This window comes from Cryptomeria japonica, chromosome 9 (assembly GCF_030272615.1).
Source record: "Cryptomeria japonica chromosome 9, Sugi_1.0, whole genome shotgun sequence".
In the NCBI taxonomy this organism is placed as follows: Eukaryota; Viridiplantae; Streptophyta; class Pinopsida; order Cupressales; family Cupressaceae; genus Cryptomeria; species Cryptomeria japonica.
In genome coordinates, this window is record NC_081413.1 from 694,659,995 (window position 1) to 694,679,547 (window position 19,553).

Here is a 19,553-nt window from a genome sequence, read left to right on the forward strand (position 1 = left end):
TTAACTCATTAATTATAGTTGCCTTCATCTTGTAAGATGATGGAAGGGCATTCAAGACTTTTGAAACTATTTCATCTTCACTTATAAATCCTCCACAACATTGAATGTTAGGTCTCGGGGACAACTAGGACGGGGGATGAATCAGTTGTCTAAAACTTTTAAACCAAAAACCACTTAATCAAATACTGTTTTAATACCGATGAGTTAGTCTGTTATACCGATGGATAGATTTAATAGATAAATACAATATCGGTAAAGATTAATGCATGAAAACAGAAAATAAAATCATCCACAACACATGACACCAATATTTGTATGTGGAAACTCTATAAGGGGGAAAACCATAGTGCGAAACCTTACCCACAATCAGATGATACTACTACAGATAGTAAGTGTACATAAATAGGTTTTGCACATGCAAAAAGGCCAAGCACCTAGAGCTCACTGCTCAAACAGAAATGGGAGTCACACAGACTACAATTTGGATGGTTAAATCTAATAAGAATGTATTGCTTGAAATAGCATCTTCATATGCTAGATTCAGTACCGGTGTAATGCTGATATGCCTTCACAAAACCCTAACTTCACCTTCAAATGATGTCTTCATATATAGCTCTGCTTAATCTCGCATATCCTTTCACAATATTCCTTTTTCACATTCCACACTTGATCTTACAATTAAGATCTTACATTTATACCATAACTGAAGACCAATTTTAGTAGGTCGGCTCTACAAGATATTACAAAAAAACATTTTACAAACAATATAATATCCAATGTAATAACTGATTGAACATGTCAATTTAATGCATTTACAACATTAATTAATCATCTCCATAGTGTGCCATGCTGATCTGGAAAAGATAAGCCTACCGATGTAACCCTGGATAACCCTGGACCTATTTGCCGATAAAAGCAAATATGCAAATATGAATATACAAATGATCAAACCTCCAAGAGAAGATGTCCACATGATGTCTTTGACATTACCAAGTGTCTTCCATGCCATTCCAAGTGTCAGTGACCATTATATCTTGTTAGCGTACCATATACCAGTAACTGTGCAAAAGTTACTTGCTTGCCGGTGAATGTTTGCTAGATCTCCAAAGTGCTTTTAGTAGGTGTTGACATCAATGACAATACCATACCAAAATACCAACAATCTCCCCCTTTGGCATTGATGGCAACACAAGATGGAAAAACCATCAAAGTGCCAAAACAGAAATGTCAAGTATTAAAAACCAACAATCTCCACAAAGATCATACCCAAATATCAAAATCTCTCCTAAATAACAATCTCTCCCCCTGGGAGCAACATGTTATTTCCAAAGTTTTCCCATACCAATCTTTCCTCAAAAGATAATAAAGATAATGTGTTTCTCCATAGATATCTCTCCCCCTTTGACATCAAATGCCAAAGCTACAACATATCGATTGTTACAAACAAAATACCAACTAGTTTTATTATACCAACTACTCCCCTTGAGAAGTAGCTTCCTCATCAAAGCCGGAGTAAGAATATGTCTCTGTTAATTTTGCTAGTTGATGACAAACATCAACTCTCTAAGTATCTACTGGTGGGGGTTTGACCCCAAGCTGTTCTCTGAGATACTCAAAAGTCTCCTTAGGCAAAGGTTTGGTGAAAATATCTGCAAGTTGTTCTTCAGTATTCACATAAACTAGTTGTATTTCTTTTGCTTCAAATTTTTCCCTTAGAAAATTTAGTTTGATAGAGACATGTTTTGTTTTAGAATATAATACCAGATTCTTAGATATATCAATTGTTGCAGTGTTGTCACAATAGATAGTTATAGGTTCCTTGCATTTTACCTTCAAATCTTTCAACATTTGTTTAAGCCAAAGTACCTATGTACAGTTAGTTGCTACTGCAACATATTCTAATTCTGTTGTTGATAAAGATGTACAACTCTATTTCTTACTCAGCCAAGAAATTAATTTGTTTCCAAGAAAAAATGCTCCTCCGGTGGTGCTTTTTCTATCATCAATGTCTCATGCCCAATTTGCATCTGTGTATGCACATAGATCAAAATTTTCATCTCTAGGATACCATAATCTGAGATTTGGGGTACCTTGTAAGTACCGGAAAATCCTTTTTACTGTTGATTCATGATTTTCTCTAGGATTACTCTAAAATCTTGAAATAATACATACTGCATTCATAATATCAGGTTTGGTTTGTGTCAAATACAGTAAACCTCCTATCATAGATTTGTACCTAGTTGGATTCATAGGTGTAGATTCATCCCTTTGTGATAATTTGTCACTTGTTGTCATAGGTGTGCTTACCAGTTTAGAGTTCTCCATTCCAAATTTCTTAAGCAACTCTTTTAATTATTTTGATTGACTCAAAAATATACCTTTTTGAGTCTATTAAATCTGCAATCCTAATAAGAATCTTACTTCACCAATCATAGACATTTCAAATTCTTGCTGCATTTTGATAGAAAAGTCTTTACACAATCCATCTTCTCCTCCAAATACTATATCATCAACAAGAACTTCAATAGCCAAGATGTCATCATTAGTCACTTTATAGTATAAGTTACTATCAGCATTACCTTTAGAAAAACCAATCTTCAAAAGATACTTATCCAATCTTGCATACCAAGCTCTTGGAGCTTGCTTCAATCCATATAAATATTTCCTTAACCTACAAACCATATCTTTGTCATCTGTCAAAGAAAATCCATCAGGTTGTTCAATGTAAACTTCCTCCTCAAGATCTCCATTCAGAAATGCACATTTGATATCCATCTGATATACTTTGTAGTTCTTATGTGCTCCAAATGCCAAAAATAATCTAACTGCCTCAATTCTAGCTACCGGTGCAAAGGTTTCATTGTGGTCAATTCCTTCCTTCTGAGAATATCCCTTACACACTAGTCTTGCTTTATTTCTGATAACTTTACCATCTTCATTAAGTTTGTTTCTGAATACCCATTTGGTTCCAATTACATTTTTATCTTTAGGCCGGGAAACTAATGTTCACGTATTGTTTTTCTCAATTTGTTCTAATTCTTCTTCGATAGCTTTAGTCCAATACTTATCTTCGCATGCCTCATTAATTGATTATGGTTAAATTTGAGAAATACGACATACCTCTTCATTTGCCAATCTTCCTCTAGTCATAACTCCTTTATGCTTGTTTCCAATTATCTGATCTTCAGAATGATTCAACCTTACATACCAGGGTGTCTTTGTTTGTTGTTGTTCTTCAATCATAGTGCAATTTTCAGATGATACGGGTGTAACTGGATCTTCACTCTATACCGGTGGATTTCATGTAGGTTCACTTATTAGAATTTTTGTTGCTGATTTAGAATCTATGTACCTTGAAGTTCCTCTGAATTGTTCATCATTCTTTACATTTGTACTCTCAACAATTTTCTGTAATCTCTTGTTAAAACATCTATATGCTTTACTCTTAGATGAATAACCTAAAAATATTCCTTCATCACTTCTAGGATCAAATTTTCCAATATACTCATCTCTTCTAATGTAACATTTACTTCCAAATATTCTGAAATACTTAAGAGTGGGAGTAATACCAAACCATAGTTTATGAGGGGTCTTACGAGTTTCACCTTTGATGTGAAATTTGTTAAATGTATAGACTGATGTGCTTACTGCTTGTCTCCAATACACATGTGGTAAATTTGCTTCTGATAACATACTTCTTGCTGCATCCAAGATAGTTATGTTTTTCCTTTCAACAACTCCATTTTGCTGAGGTGTCTGAGGTGTTGATAGTTGTCTTCTAATTCTATTCACTTCACAAAATACATTAAACTCATTAGATGTGAACTCTCCTCCTTGATCTGACCTTAAACATTTGATTTTGTTACTGGTTTCATTTTCAACCATTACTTTGAACAGTTTGAACTTTCCAAGTGCTTTTGATTTTTCTCTAAGAAAAGTAAGCCAGCACATTCTAGAATAGTCATCAATGATTAGCATGAAATATCTATCACCTTGTAGGCTTTTAGTTCTAGCTGGACCATATAAATCAATGTTAATTAAATCAAGAGCATTATTTGATTTTTTAGGAATACTTTTGAAACTAGCTCTAGCCTGTTTTCCAAATTGACATTCCTTTCAAATTGTGTTATGAGGTTTGACAATTTAAGGTAAATCTCTAACTACCTTAGTAGTACTGATCTTTACCATGCAATCAAAGTTTACATGACAGAGTCTCTTATGCCATAACCAACTTTCATCTATATGTGCAATTAAGCATGTCTTTTCACTATTATTCAAATGAAAGATATTACCCCTAGTCTAGGTACCGGTTGCAATTTCTAAACCAGTTCTGTTCATGATTTTGTATTTTCCATTTTTGAATTGTAACTGAAATCCTTTCTTAACTAATTAACCAATACTCAAAAGATTATGCTTTAAACCTTCAACATAGTAGACATTGTCAGTGTTATGTTTACCATCAAGAGATATTGAACCCTTACCTCTTATCTGACAAGCTTTGTCATCTCCAAATCTTACTAAACCGCCATTGTATTCTTGAAAGTTCAATAAATTTCCTTTGTCACCTGTCATAAGATGTGAGCATCCAGAATCAATTATCCATTCATCTTTTACCTCAGTTTTAGTTGCCAAGGCTTGTTCTACCAGTTGCACTGCAGGTGTCAGTTGATCTTCTATTATAGCAACAAAAACCCATCCATTGTCTGTCGGATCTTCTTCAAAATCATCAGTCACTCCTTCATCAGCTACATAATAAGATTTGTCCTTATTTTTCTTGAATTTGTATCTTTGATATTCAGGGTTAGGCTTCTATGTCCTTCTAGCTTCTTCTCTTAGTCTAGCATGTCTATCAGGGCATCTTGAAGCCATGTGAAAAATATTATTGCAATTAAAACATTTAAAAGGTGCTTTACCTTCATACTTACTTCCAACTGGACCTTTAGGCATTTTTCTTGCAAATAGTGCTTCAAGTTCTTCTAGTTCTTCAAGTTCTTTCCTACTTTCCTCAAGTTCTCTTGCATAAAAGGCTTTCCAATCAGATTTGTCAGATGATGATGTAGATGATGTTGATGCTTTGAAGGCTAAATCTATCTTTATAGTAGCAACGGGACTAAACTCCTCAATTTCAAAGCCTAAAAGTTTTCCAATCAATGTATCCTTAGTTACTGATGTATTAAGCATTGTTCTTAATTCATTTATAGTAGTAACCTTCATTTTGTATGTCGGTGGCAATCCTCTTAAAACTTTTGAAACAATTTCATCCTCACTTAAGGTTCCTCCACAACATTTAATACCCAAAACAATTTCATTTACTCTTTCCATAAAAGAAGAGATTCTTTCATCTTCTTCCATTTTCAGATGTTCATACCTGACTCGGAAGCTTTCAAGTTTTACAATTTTGACTATGGAATCTCCTTCATTCATTGTTTCCAAATGATCCCAAATAGCTTTAGCAGTAGACCTATCTGATAGTCCCATGATTTGCTGATCTGATAATGCACTCAAAAGTGCTTCTCTTGCTTTGCAATCATTTTCCTCATCTTTTGTCAAGTTAGGTGGACTGGGTTGACCTAGTACAACAGAAGTATAACCATTCTTTGTAACTTCCCAAATGTCTTTTCCAATACAATTCAGATGTATCTCCATTCTGATCTTCCATATCCCATAGTTGGTTCCATCAAGTTTAGGACTGTCCTTCCTGAAATAATTAGTAGCCATTGGATCTCCTCAAGTTGTTAAACTTACGCAAAAGAGGACTTAGCTCTGATACCAATTGTTAGGTCCAGGAAAAACTGAGAGGGGGGGGAGGGGTGAATTAGTTGTCTAAAAATTTTAAATCAAAAACCACTTAATCAATTACTGCTTTAATATCGGTGAGACAATCTGTTATACCGATGGACAGATTTAACAGATAAATGCAATACCAGTAAAGATTAATGCATTAAATCAAAACATAAAATCATCCACAACACATGACACCAATATTTGTACGTGGAAACCTTGTAAGGGGAAAAACCACGGTGGGAAACCTTACCCACAATCAGATGATACCTGCAGATAGTAAGTGTACATAAATGGGGTCTACCCATGCAGAAAGGCCAAGTACCTAGAGCTCACTGCTGAAACACAAATGGGAGTCACACTGACTACAATTTGGATGGTTAAATCCAATAAGAATGTACTGCTTGAAATAGCATCTTCATATGCTAGATTCAATATCGGTGTAATGCTGATATGCCTTCACAAAACCCTAACTTCACCTTCAAATGATGTCTTCATGTATAGCTCTACTTAATCTCGCATATCCTTTCACAATATTCCTTTTTCACATTCCACACTTGATCTTTCAATTAAGATCTTACATTTATACCATAACCTAAGACAAATTTTAGTAGGTCGGCTCTACAAGATATTACAAAATTTTTTTTTACAAACAATATTATATCTGATGCAATAACTGATTGAACATGTTGGCTTAATGCATTTACAACATTAATTAATCATCTCCATAGCATGCCATGTTGATCTGGAAAAGATAAGCCTGTCGATGTAACCCTAGATAACCCTGGACCTATTTGCTGACAAAAGCAAATATGCAAATATGAATATAATAATGATCAAACCTCCAAGATAAGATGTCCACATGATGTCTTCGACATTACCAAGTGTCTTCCATGCCATTCCAAGTGCCAGTGACCATTATATCCTGCCGGTGTACCATATACCAGTAACTGTGCAAAAGTTGCTTGCCGGTGAATGTTTGCTGGATTTTCAAAGTGCTTTTAGTAGGTGTTGACATTAATGACAAAACCATACCAAAATACCGACATTTAATTGCCATAACAATCTCATTTACTCATTCCATAAACACAATAATTCTTTTATTTTCTTTCATTTTTAAGTTTAGCAATTTTGATAGTAGGGTCACCTTCAATTAGAGTTTGCAGTTTGTCCCATATAGCCTTAGCTAATGATTTGTCTGACAATCCCATAATCTTTTGTTCACTAAGTGCACACAAGAGGGCTTTTCTATCTTTGCAGTCATTTTCAATATTCTTATCCAGCTCCACAAGAGCAGGATTGTCGGATGTCGGATCATAAGGTGTGTATCCTTTCTCAGTGATCTCCCAAATATCCTTTCCAAGACATATAAGATGAGTATCCATTTGAATTTTCCATATCCTATAATTTGTTCCATCAAGCTTAGGGATTTCTCTTCTAAAAATAGTTGATGGATTAGAAGTGTTAGCTGCCATAGGATCTACATCAAACAGTTAAGATTCTACAAAAGAGAACCAAAGCTCTGATACCAATTTTTAGGATAACTAGTAAACAACTAAGAGGGGGGTGAATCATTTATTAAAATATTATAACTTTCAATACACAATATTAACCTTATAACTTTCAATACACAATATAACCTTAAGCAAATCGAGTACCGGTAAAGCATAGACAGGTTCTGATAAAAATAGATATCGGTAAACAATTTAACTTAACAATTAACCAGCTAATCAATGCAAAGGAACCATACAACATAACACCATTATTTGTATGTGGAAAACCTAGAAAGGGAAAAACCACAGTGGGAAGCCTACCCATAGTCAGATGATACTTATGCAAAAAGTATGTGTTACAATGAGGGGCCTGCACTTACAGGAAGGCACACTACCTAGAGCATACTGCTCATTACAAAAGAGTCTCACTAACTAAAGATAGGCTACAACCTTCTCAATACAAATGGACAACAATCCAATATAGTGAACTGCTAGAAATAACATCTACCATGCAGGATTACAACCCTGGTTAAGCTCAATGCTGAAGGACTAAATCCTCTTCTAAAGCCAATTCGATCACCAATGATCAATAAACTCCTCTTCCTGAATGATATTACAATATTCACATAGTATATTCCATGACCATGACCTTTCCAATAACCATGATACTTTACAAAGAGTTTCTATCTCTTATTTATACAAACCCTAAGGCCTAAACCAATTAGGTCGACCACCTAAAGATATTACAATAATATCATTACATAATTCCTTATTACAATTATATGCCATGTCGGCTTAAGGCCAAAACAATAATAGATAATCCATAAATCATCTCGAGTCATCCAGGTAACGTGTAGAGTACACGCTAGCATAATACCGGTCCATAACCTAGATAGGTACCAGACCTATTTTGGGTCCACCATGCCAAAGAAATGTCTTCAAGCAATTGAAGCATGATCAATGAAAATCTTCAGCATCCTGAAATCCTCGAAGAAGCTGTACCAACACCAATTGTGCATCATGTCATGATTCCTTAATGAAATAACTATCGGTAAAGCCTTAAACCAGTGCCTGTAAGGGTTTACCAGAGTGTATGATAACATCCAATTACCAAGCCAATACCAACTGACCAAAAAATGCTCATGGAGCATATAACTCATGAAATTCAATATAGTTCACTGATCCAAACATGTCAAAAGTGTCCAACAGATAATCTCTTCTGTCGGTAACACAAGATCTTCTACCGATAACCAAAACTTGTTTGTCGGTAACCATCCAAATAAGCTAGTGTTGACATCAATGGCAAAACATCAATGCAACACATATCTAATTCATCCATAATGCCAATAGTACCATGTGTGGACTGACTATAATCCAAGTCCCATAAACCACCTAAGTGCTAAATCCTTCAAGGGCCTAAAAATAATTTTAGTTTCTATGCATCATTCTAATAATCATATTGCTTACACAAAACTTTAAATTCAAATAAAAATATATCACAATCTTCCATGGTCACTCCCCTAAATACTAGTAAGGTAGACTGAGAGATATTTTCATGAGGGCATCTTCAATAGGGTCCAAAATATGGAACTCAAAAGTTAGAATATTATAATGGGCAAGTATGCCCCCATTTTTGTTGTTGTTATTGTTATTGTTGTCACCCATATTGTTTTGAAATGCCCAGGTAGTGTAAGTGATTGAAAATTATTTTTCAATAGAATTTCCACTATATAGCTCAAAGGAATTAGTGAATTGTCTAGTAAAATATAGTCATTAGTGGCTCTTGAGGAAATTCAGGAATTATGTGTGATATGATAGGTAGAGAAATAATAGAAGGCTCTACAACACACTTTTCTAGATCAGGATCAACTACTACTTTTTTTTACCAATGGCCTTTTTTCTAATTTTGATTTTTTTTGTTTGGAACTACTTGCTATATATTTCTTAACAAATCTTCCTTTGCTATCCCTATTTTGATTCATGCACCTGTATGATTTATAACAGTGAAAAAAAAGGTTAATCACCTAAGAAAGGTTGACAATTGCAAGGAATTTCCTCTTGGCGCGTAGGTCCTCATGTAACTTACTAAGATTTCAATCCTTGAACACCATTCCCCAAAAACAACACCAAAATGATTGGCCAGAATCATGGACCAAAGTTAAGGGTAAAATTTCTCTTTGTGATTGAATTAGATTGAGCTTTGGTAAGATTTTATTGGTTTTCTCAGTTTGTACCTCAGTATTAATCTGGGGATCATAGACTTATGAAAAGTGTTATGGCTATTTGTCAAGGTGGTGAAAATAGTAAATTGAGTAGAAATGAGATGCATTTCTAAAATAAATATTCAAATACAAACATAACAACGGTCCTAAGATCTCAAAATGAATTAGATAATGTTAACCATCAAAACAGATAAACAAACTTGCCAAATTAAACCTATCAAAATGAATTAATAAATTTCCCTAAAAATACCTTCCAAACAATTTAGATTCTGAACACAATTTACACTGATTGAACACTCTCAATCCTTCTTATGGAAAATGGCTTCTAAAATTTCAATGTTGGTTGTTAACAAATTATTAACAAAGGTTTTATAATTTGGGTGACAGGAGTTGTATCACTACGATGGGAGCTACATGTGTAAATCAAACTTATAGAAATCACACTTATAACTTAAAAAAAAAAGGAAATATGAATTTCAGGAGTTATTAGATCAATGTGAATAAAGATAATTATACACATGAATAAACAAATTATACTCACATAGAAATAAGCATGCACAAACGATCGATTTGCTGAATTGGGGTTCCTTCCTCCCGGTTATCAATTAAGGAGACTAATTAAGAATTATACGAATGCCTTGAAAGTTCACGAGTAATACCTTAATTTTGATTCCAAAATATGACACAACCATGACTCAGAGGATCCTCAAAGAGAACAGTCTAGATCATGCAGCAAGACTAACAAAATGGAGACAACAACACAAAACATAGAAAATGGAAAATCTGACATTCACATCCTCATGTATTCATCATAGAACATTCGGTTACATGCAAGCTAACATACCAATTTATAGGTTACATTCCAGAATATACAATTCATGTCAACCTCCAAGAAGTATCTGAATTACAATTAATGGATCTAGAGCATCATACAACTTCACTATATCTTAAAAGGTCACATAAAACCATATATATACCATCTAGAACACATCCGGGTCAGCCACAAAAGATTACATTTACCAAGAAAGTAAAGTGAAATGTTTAAAATAGGTCGGTTGGTTCAAAACATGAAGATCTCATCCACCAAGAACAAACATAAAGTGTGGACCACAAAGGAGGTTTGGCGAAGGGCCTAAGAACATCGCGTGTGGTGCCAAATTGTTCCACAATCCAAGGAATTATTTTGCACAAGAATAAATCCCCAACAAAGATGATAAGCTCAAAAAATGTTTCGGAACCAAGAAATAGACACCCCATAATGAATAACTTGCCACAAAAGAATCCAAATGAACTAGAAATATGGAACAAGGAACACAAACATGCCAGGAAACCAGAAATATGACCTGCAACAGAAAATGAGAAACTACCATAAAATATTGAAAGTAACACAAAAACTGCAACAAGAACAATACTAAAAGCAAATATTTTTGGTTGATGCAATATTGTTGAGAGACTAAGGACTCTCTTGCATTAGGCACACTAGGTAGAAAAAGATGTTCCATGAGAGGTAACTCATGAACATCGAAAAGGATTAGGGATATAAACCCCATGCTCATTTATGATGTAAGTGTCTTCCTTGTTAGCAATCTTCTTCCTAACCTCTTCTAGAATCTCAACCAAATTCTCTAGTTTCTATTTTTCTTTATCTCCCTTTACTTGCTTCACATCAACACACTGCCTCTAATTATTGCTCTCTTTATTTTATAATTCTAATTATTTCTTCCATAAGGTTTCATCTGGTTTTCCACCATGACCTTAACCTTACCGCCATCAGATACCTCCTTACTATCAGACCTATCCACTAGATCCTTATGAAAATCCATGCCACCATCAGTTGTATCCTCTGCAACCTGCTTCTTAGCTCAACAATTCTTCACAAGACTCAAAATTTTCAGTTCCTTCTCTTTCTCCTTGAAACAAACAAAAGTTAACTTCTGCCCATCCTTCTCAATAGTGATCAGGTTTCTTCTACAATTATAAATAGCTCCTCTATTGAATTTCCAAGGTCTACCCAACAAAACGTGACAAGCACTCATAGGGAAAACATCACATAAGACTTCATCCTTGAAAGGTCCAATATTAAAATTCACCAAGAACTGTTCTCTCACTTCCAGCTTATGATCATTTCATGATCATCTACCTCCATTGGGTGATTTTAATCTCACCATTATCCACTCTATCTCTTTTCAATTATTTGCACCATAAATAATTATGCCCTTTCAACTTAGTTTGTGCTAACCGAAATCTCTTTGGGTCCTTAACATATTTGAACTTGCAATAGTCCTCCAACTCTCCTATCTAGTCTATCGGGTCTTTCAGATTCAATGATCCTGAAAAGTTAGAAACCTCAACTTTATGAACTTTTTTTACTTCCGCCATTACCCTAAGAAATATTTCTTCACCTTCGTTTGTTGGTCTCTCAGCTTCTTTAGCCTCAAGCTCTTCTCCTGCCTCTTCAGACTTATCCTTCGACTCTAGATTCCTCTGTAAACTAGCCAACACATTTCAGATCTCATTCCTCATCTCATTCTTGAAATCTTCTATCATCTACTCTACCCTCCTAGGGTTCATCCTTTTTGGCAGCATCTCCTCCTTTTCTCTATTGCAACTTCCTCAACTTGGCGATCTGAGTACAAGGTTTCAATTGCCTCTCCATTGGCGATCTATCAAACATGCTTGCAACCTACCTCAAATTGACAATCTATTCACCAAAAGGAATGCCTCAAGGTTCACAACCAACTCTAATACCATCTAACATAGCCATGACCAGGAGGATTCTCAAAGATAATAGTCCAGATCATGCAGCAAGAGTAACACAACAGAAGAAACAACACAAAACATAGAAAATAGAAAATCTGACATTCACATAATCATGTATTCATAATAAAACATCTAGTAACATCTTGTTACATGTAGGCTAACATGCCCAGTTACAAACTACATTCCATGATACAATTCATTTGGGCCTCCAAGAAGTATCTGAATGATAATTATTGGATCTAGATCATCATACAACTTTGTTATATATCAAAATATCACATACAACCATATGTATACCATCTAGAACACATCTAGGGAGACCACAAAAAATTGCATTTACCAAGGAAGGAAAAGGAAACATGTAAAATAGGTCAGCCCCAAAACGTGAAGATTTCATCCATGAAGAACAAACATGAAGTGTGAACCATAAAGGAGGGTCAACGAAGGGCCTAATAATATCATGTGTAGTGCCAAATTGTTTCACAATCCAAGGAATTTATTTACACAAGAAGAAATCTCCAACAAAGATGATAAGCCCAAAAACAACTTCAAAACCAAGAAACAAACACCCGAGAAGGAATAAATTTTCGAAAAAGAATCCAAATGAATTGGAAATATGGAACAAGGAACATGAACATGCTAGGAAACAAAAAATCTAATCTGCAATGAAAAAGGAACTACTATCAGAAAATGCTCAAAGTAACACAAAAACTGCAACAAGACCAAAACTAAAAGTAAATATTTTTGGTTGATGCAATATTGGTCATAGACCAGGGATGCTCCTACATAAAAAGATGACATAATATTTGATACATCAAGGGTTTTATATAGTCTTTTTATGCGAAACTAAGTAACCTAAATAGTACATGTAGTTTTAAAGTCTTAACAATAACAATTGTATAAATTGAGGAAAGAAAGAGTGAAGTTGCCTATGACCATTCTTTCTAGACTAGATGCCTAGAATTAACCACAAGATAAAACAACACTTGAATCCTCATGAATTATCATGAGTGGTCTTCTTCCCCTTCTTTGGCTTCCTCTTTGGCTTCTTCTTCGATCTTTATTTCACAAACAAAACCATCAACAATGGTATGGAATAATAGGTATTTCCAAAGTTATATTATATCTCAAAGTTCCTATTAACTCTTATAAATCCATCCAATTATCATGACAACTTGTGGGAAACAATTGAAATATAGGCTAAAATGGAAAACAATGGAATAGTAAAACATGACAAATATAAGCTCATTAAAACACACATTGATTTGATAATTTGACCCTGTTGCCTTGTGGAGAAGGAGCCAGTCAGTTTGCTTCCAAAACAAATTCTTTGAAATTCAAATACATGTTTTAAATTTTGTTTTATTTTTAGTTTATTTTTATTTTCTATTTTTCAGTTCACACCAAGTGCAAAAACTATTATAGAAAGATAATTGAATTAAAGTTGTGATAAAACAAACCTTGGAATCTTGCATGAAGTTTAATCTCTTAAACATCCTCGTACAAGTTTGGGGAATTATTAAATAATGGTTGTATTGGCTCATCCACCAAGGCACATTACAGCCTAAAGAGTAGATAATTTTAATCAATTTGATCAATCTTGTTCATTGGGAAAATCTAACACTAGGTCTAAATATAAGAAGCTGAAATAATCTTTAGGATTTGGTGAATCTACTGATTTTAGAACCAACACATCAAACAAAAGACACAAAAAATTCTACTCAAGATTTGTAGAAGAACTATTTTTCTAGTTACATGTCCCCTATTATATTTGATTATTCATTTAGATTTATTGTATTATCATATACTTTTTAACTTTGATGATATTTAGTCAATAACATTTTTTGAATTAAGCCTTCTAGTTCTAATTTCCCTTTTTTTATAGAAAAATATTCACAACTAGTATCAATAAAAATATGTTGCTGACTAAGTTTAAACATTAAAATTAAGGTTGTCTAAATAAATATTTATTAAGATTAATAATAATGAGAATAAAATCTAATAAAATAAATAAAGAAAGGATACCTATTAACACTTTAATCTAATAAAAAAATATTTAAATTTAAGTAATTAATAATTAATGCCCATGTGGTTGAACTTAATTAGTTGAAAGTATTGAGTCTTCATTCTACAGACCTAAGTTTAAATCTCCATAGGGATTTGCTTTCTTCCATGGACTTGTCCGTAAGGGAATGTATAAATTACCTTCTAGCTATTCACCTACATTAAAGATTAATTATTTTTATCATCAACCATGTCGAAAAGTTAAACTTCTTCAATCATTCATTTAAAAAAAACAAGAAGGTAAGACAGTAAGGTTGGTGGATCATTATGTCTTTTATTTTGAAGATGCGTGATAAAGGGATAGTAAGGAGAGGAAAAGATAAATAATTCCCTTAATCAGCCATGGGTGGTTCATTTTAAGAACTTAACCCTTACTGCCAAATATTTAATAAGACTAAGACACCCCATCCCTATTCTTCCTTTTTTTATAGAGGTAACTTCTCTATATTAGATTCATGATTTGAAAGAAAATAATAAAATGGTTTAAAATTTAAATCAATAGATTAGACATTAAGGTGAAAATAATAATAATTAAAGATAGCTACTTTGGAAGAAGAGAAGAAAAATTTCTAGAAATGATAAGTAGTCTCTTGTTAACAAATTATAAAAAGAGGTACCCAACTAAAAGAAGAATCTTACCATCTTTGTGGGTTGATAATACAAAAGCGTAGGATAATTGGGAGGTAATGATAATTAGTATCATGGAATAAGATATTACAAATATCAAATAATATTTGAATAGCTATTAAAAGGTCAATGCAAAGAAGATTAAAAGTACTCATGACAAGCTAGAAAAGTAGAGGACCAATATTAATGAGGAGAAGAAGAGAAATGTGGTTATTCAGCTTAACGCTAGTAGTATTGGCATGAAAAAGAAGGGAAATGAGGGGAACAAGAAGACCCAAGACCCTAAAGACATTAATGATAGCTTTCACATAGGCGATTTGGAAGCTATTAGGTCCCTTCAGGAACTATAATTTTTCACATTCTAATTTTGTTTCATGATAAATAACTATATTAATTTTCTCTTTATTGATAATTATTTTATGTAAACCTTGACTATAAATGAAATCTGTTTTAACAATTTATAAACCAATTTTAATGTTTTTGTAAGGATTTGTAAAGCATTTCAAAACTACTCGTTTTATCTCTTTAATAAAATTTACTACAAATCCCATTAGAAAATTGCCATATGGACGCTTATGTAAGAGTGTATTTCTTAGCAATGCATATGCCGTAGACTTGCTATTACCATTGTCTCACAATTTCATTGTTTAATTAATTCTTATACATAAAAACTTAGTGTAACTATCTTGGGAAACATTAAGAGGAAGGAGAGCAAGAAAAAGAAGAAGAAGAAGACGGGTGGTCCATGCCAGACCTGACCCCTGGCCCTGTTGATGTATGGAGCAAGAAAGATGATCAAGATCCTCCCCCCTCAACTGCCAATGCTTTGGCTGCATGAGGCAGTTTTATTTATGAATAGTTTTGTTTTATGACTCCGACTTCTGCCGTGTGACTCTCGCAGGATGATCTCATATCCCCCAACATTTTTTTTGTGAATCTGTACTTTAATATTAATTATTAATAGAAAAGACCTATTCATCAAAAAATGATACAAGTTCCAATATTAAAACTTAAGATATTCCTAATAACAAACAAAGCTTCATGAAAGTATTTGGTATTGTGACAATGGAAAATATACCCGGAGATTAGAGAGAGGCTTGTACTTAGTCCATACAATGAAAGAATACGTAAAGATAGGCTTAATCTTTGTGAGTGCTTTACCTATATTATGCAAGCCGTGTTTGAAGTGGACAAACACTTAATAGAGACGGCTTTTCAGCAATTGTACTAATATTTGGTCCATAGCTAATATCAAATACATATTCCAGCATACCCTATTTCAATGCCCTACCTTCCCTAAAACAAACTTGTAGTTTGTAAGATGATGTTTACCTGGAAACCAATTACAAAGAAAAAGTTTACAACCCATACTTGGCAAGCAGAAGAAGGTCTAATATATCAGACACGTACAATGAAAGAGAAGACACTGATAAACCGAAATAAATAATATGACATCATGGTCGTTAGCAACTGCCATAGCCACCTGAACTTCCTCCACTTTGACAGTAGACTACTACTGGTTGTTGTTATTTGATCCCTTAACTGGCTGCCCACTTTTCATGAAAATGATTCTGATGTGGGTCTTCTCTTGCATCCCTCTCGTTGTTTTCAGGAGAGGAGTGATCTAAGAATCCAGGTTTTGTGAATAACTTCATCTCAGCTTTACCTCTTCTGTACCTCTGGAGATAATTTTCTAGAGCCTCTGCATAACCTTCCAATCCAAGAGAAGCCATCGCCCATATGAGATCTTCACCAGTGAGTGTCTTCCTATAGTCCTTTTGACACTGGTGAGAAGCCTCTGCAGTGACAAAACTGATGAACTCTGAAACACATTCTTGCATGGTCTCTTTTGCCTCCTTTGAGAGCTTGGCCTTTGGAGGGAGGATCTTGCGCATGATGTTACCCACATTTGCTATGGGCAGTAGCCTGTCTTGTTCTCTGTACTTGTTGAAATCAATATCAGATGGATGGCTGCTGCTGTTATCCAAGCTATTGTCTCCCGTTTTTTAATCTAACAACTGACACAAACAATTCTCTTTTCCATATGCAGTGAGATACAAGGTTAAATAATAGATCATTGTGGGGGGACAAGATATGCTAAAATGGGAAGGATCATCACTACTGAGTTCTAATCATTCCACTTGTCATCACTTTAACTCTTCAATACTCTCTTTGTTCGAGAGGTTTTCTTTTCATTCTTTCCGACTTTGTCTTATAAAAAAATATTGTTAGGTACTGATAGTACGCTAAATGGGTAACAAATTCCGGATATGCTGGCCTGACATATCAATGTCCATGTTTGTACAGCATTTTATATTGAGTAGGGGTCATTATTCTCGAACATAGAGACTGCTATTTATGTTCTTCACCCAAAAAAACATTACTTGCCATTTTTTTTTAGTGAGTCTGAAATAAAAACTAGATATGAATTAAAATTTTAATTAAAATATCTAATATACAAGTTTAGGGAAATATAATAATTTTAAATATATTTTTTATGATACATATAATGTAATGTTATAATTAACATTAATTAGAGAGAATAAGAATATTATGTCATTTTATAATTATTACTGCATATATATTTTGGCATCTTGAGAATTGGTGAACTCACAATACTAATTCCTATTTTTTTGCCAACTTTGATACTTAGATGAACATTTTGCAAAAAACCTTCACTTTCCAACACCTATAACTTATAAACTATTAAGAATTTGAAGATGATGTAAACTAGTGATTTGTAACATCTCGTCTGTAGATTCTAAATATATTATTTTTAACATCAATACCCAGTGCATGTAGTTGGTTTTATAGTGATATGTTAAATATTTTTCATTTTATTAAGTTTTGAAGTCAAACTAATTATAATTTAGATATAGGTGTACTTTTGAACACATAGCTTGTTCTATATATATCGAAATTCAATTTTATTTTATTTTGTTAGAAAGAAGACATCAATACCTAGTGCATATATATTTTTCAAAAAAAAATTTAATTAGTTTACTATTTTTCCCAATGCATTGAACAAAGAAGTTCAAGTTTGGTGAAAAACCTATGTTTGGTAAAATTAAAAAAAAAAGTTCACAATAAACTCAATATGTAATAAAATTTTAATCATTGGAAAGCTTGCTTCGAGGACTACCATTTTAAATTTTGGGTTGTCAATATCATTCCATTTGAGCCTTCAACTAGAGGTTTGAAGGCCAAAAATTTACAAAAAATTGTAGAATGTTTCAGAGAAGTGTAAAAAACGGGGTTCAAATGAATCCCCCTAAATACCTTCTAATGAAGGGGGGCTCAAAAACAATAGTTAAGGGTGGTTCACTCGAAAGGGAGGTTCGAGAAAAGTGGGGGCTTTGCTCAAACCCCAAAAAGTAGTTCATTCGAAAACCCCCAGTACAAACGAACACCCTCAAAAACAATTTCCGACCATCGCATTTTTCCTTCGTGGGTGAAAGTGCGAACCATTATTGTGAACTCAACCATGTTTTTTCTAGACTAGCTCAAACAAGGCAAAAAAATACGAGACCTCATCCTCACAATAGATTTTCATCATCAATATAATGATCCAAAAATTATGAGCTCAATGGGGTTACAAGGGCCAAAAGCCTATATGCCTAACAAACTACCAAGGATTTTAAGTATCCAAGGGTGAATGATTCAAATATTTCAGTTCACTAGAATACTAGACACTCAAAGCCCATTAACTTTGTAGGAGAGGAAGGGCTTGAACCTTAGTAGCAAGTGCACCAATACCACAATTTAATCATCGCATTATGCAATGAACAAAAAATTCTTAATATGTTTTAACCATCACATTGTGTAACATTAAAAAGTTTTAAATGGATTGTAAATATTAAATATTTATAAGATACAGTGGATGAATTTGTACCTATTAGCGGTGTAGGTACTTCCTTTAGAAACTAAAGATTTTGCATTATCTAAAGGGGAGAAATCATTAAGAATTTAAAGGACCCCCTTATTGTATGGATGCTGGATTGGTTTTAGTAGGATAAATGTTTGGAAGGTATTTTGAGAACTTTCCACGTGGTTAAAATTCTCTACAAACATATTTGTGATGATTGGTATAACAAAGTCTCAGTTTTTTGGAAGGAATTCCCCGACTTTAGCTATAAGCATGCATGAATTTGGATAATCTTGAGAAAAATTCATGGAGATTTTATATTTCGAGATCATCCCTATTAGATCATGAAGGATGCTATTAAGGCTGAGAATCTTTGGAACACTTTCTATTTTGATGTTGGTGAAAAATGGTACTATATTTGAGCTTATCAATACAAAACCTAAGGGAAAGGTTATGAATCTTAAGGAAATCATTGATCCATGTGTCCTCTATGTTACCAAGGGCTTGACATACAAGATTTACTATTAAAATTGTGAGGGTTTTGCCACTGCCACTACTATACACTCTGTCTATTAGATGGTGGTTGAAGGAGAAAAGTTTGATCTTTGTGAGCTTATGAGATGTTAGCTTCTAGATAATATAGGTAGGGCAAAGAAAAATAATAATTTTTTCAAGTATGGGTCCTTAACCATATGTCTAGCATTTATGTTCATGAATGAGCTCTTAGGTGTTAAGAGCAAA

The 19,553-nt window shown here is 33.7% G+C and overlaps 1 protein-coding gene across 1 annotated transcript; it reads right to left on the minus strand.

Annotated features, from left to right (window-relative positions):
* Positions 1 to 16,485: 16,485 nt before the first annotated feature.
* Positions 16,486 to 16,842, minus strand: LOC131858605 (nuclear transcription factor Y subunit B-3-like). The gene has a single exon (XM_059211898.1). The coding sequence runs from the start codon at positions 16,840 to 16,842 to the stop codon at positions 16,486 to 16,488; it is 357 nt and encodes a 118-aa protein (XP_059067881.1).
* Between the last annotated feature and the right edge of the window lie 2,711 nt (positions 16,843 to 19,553).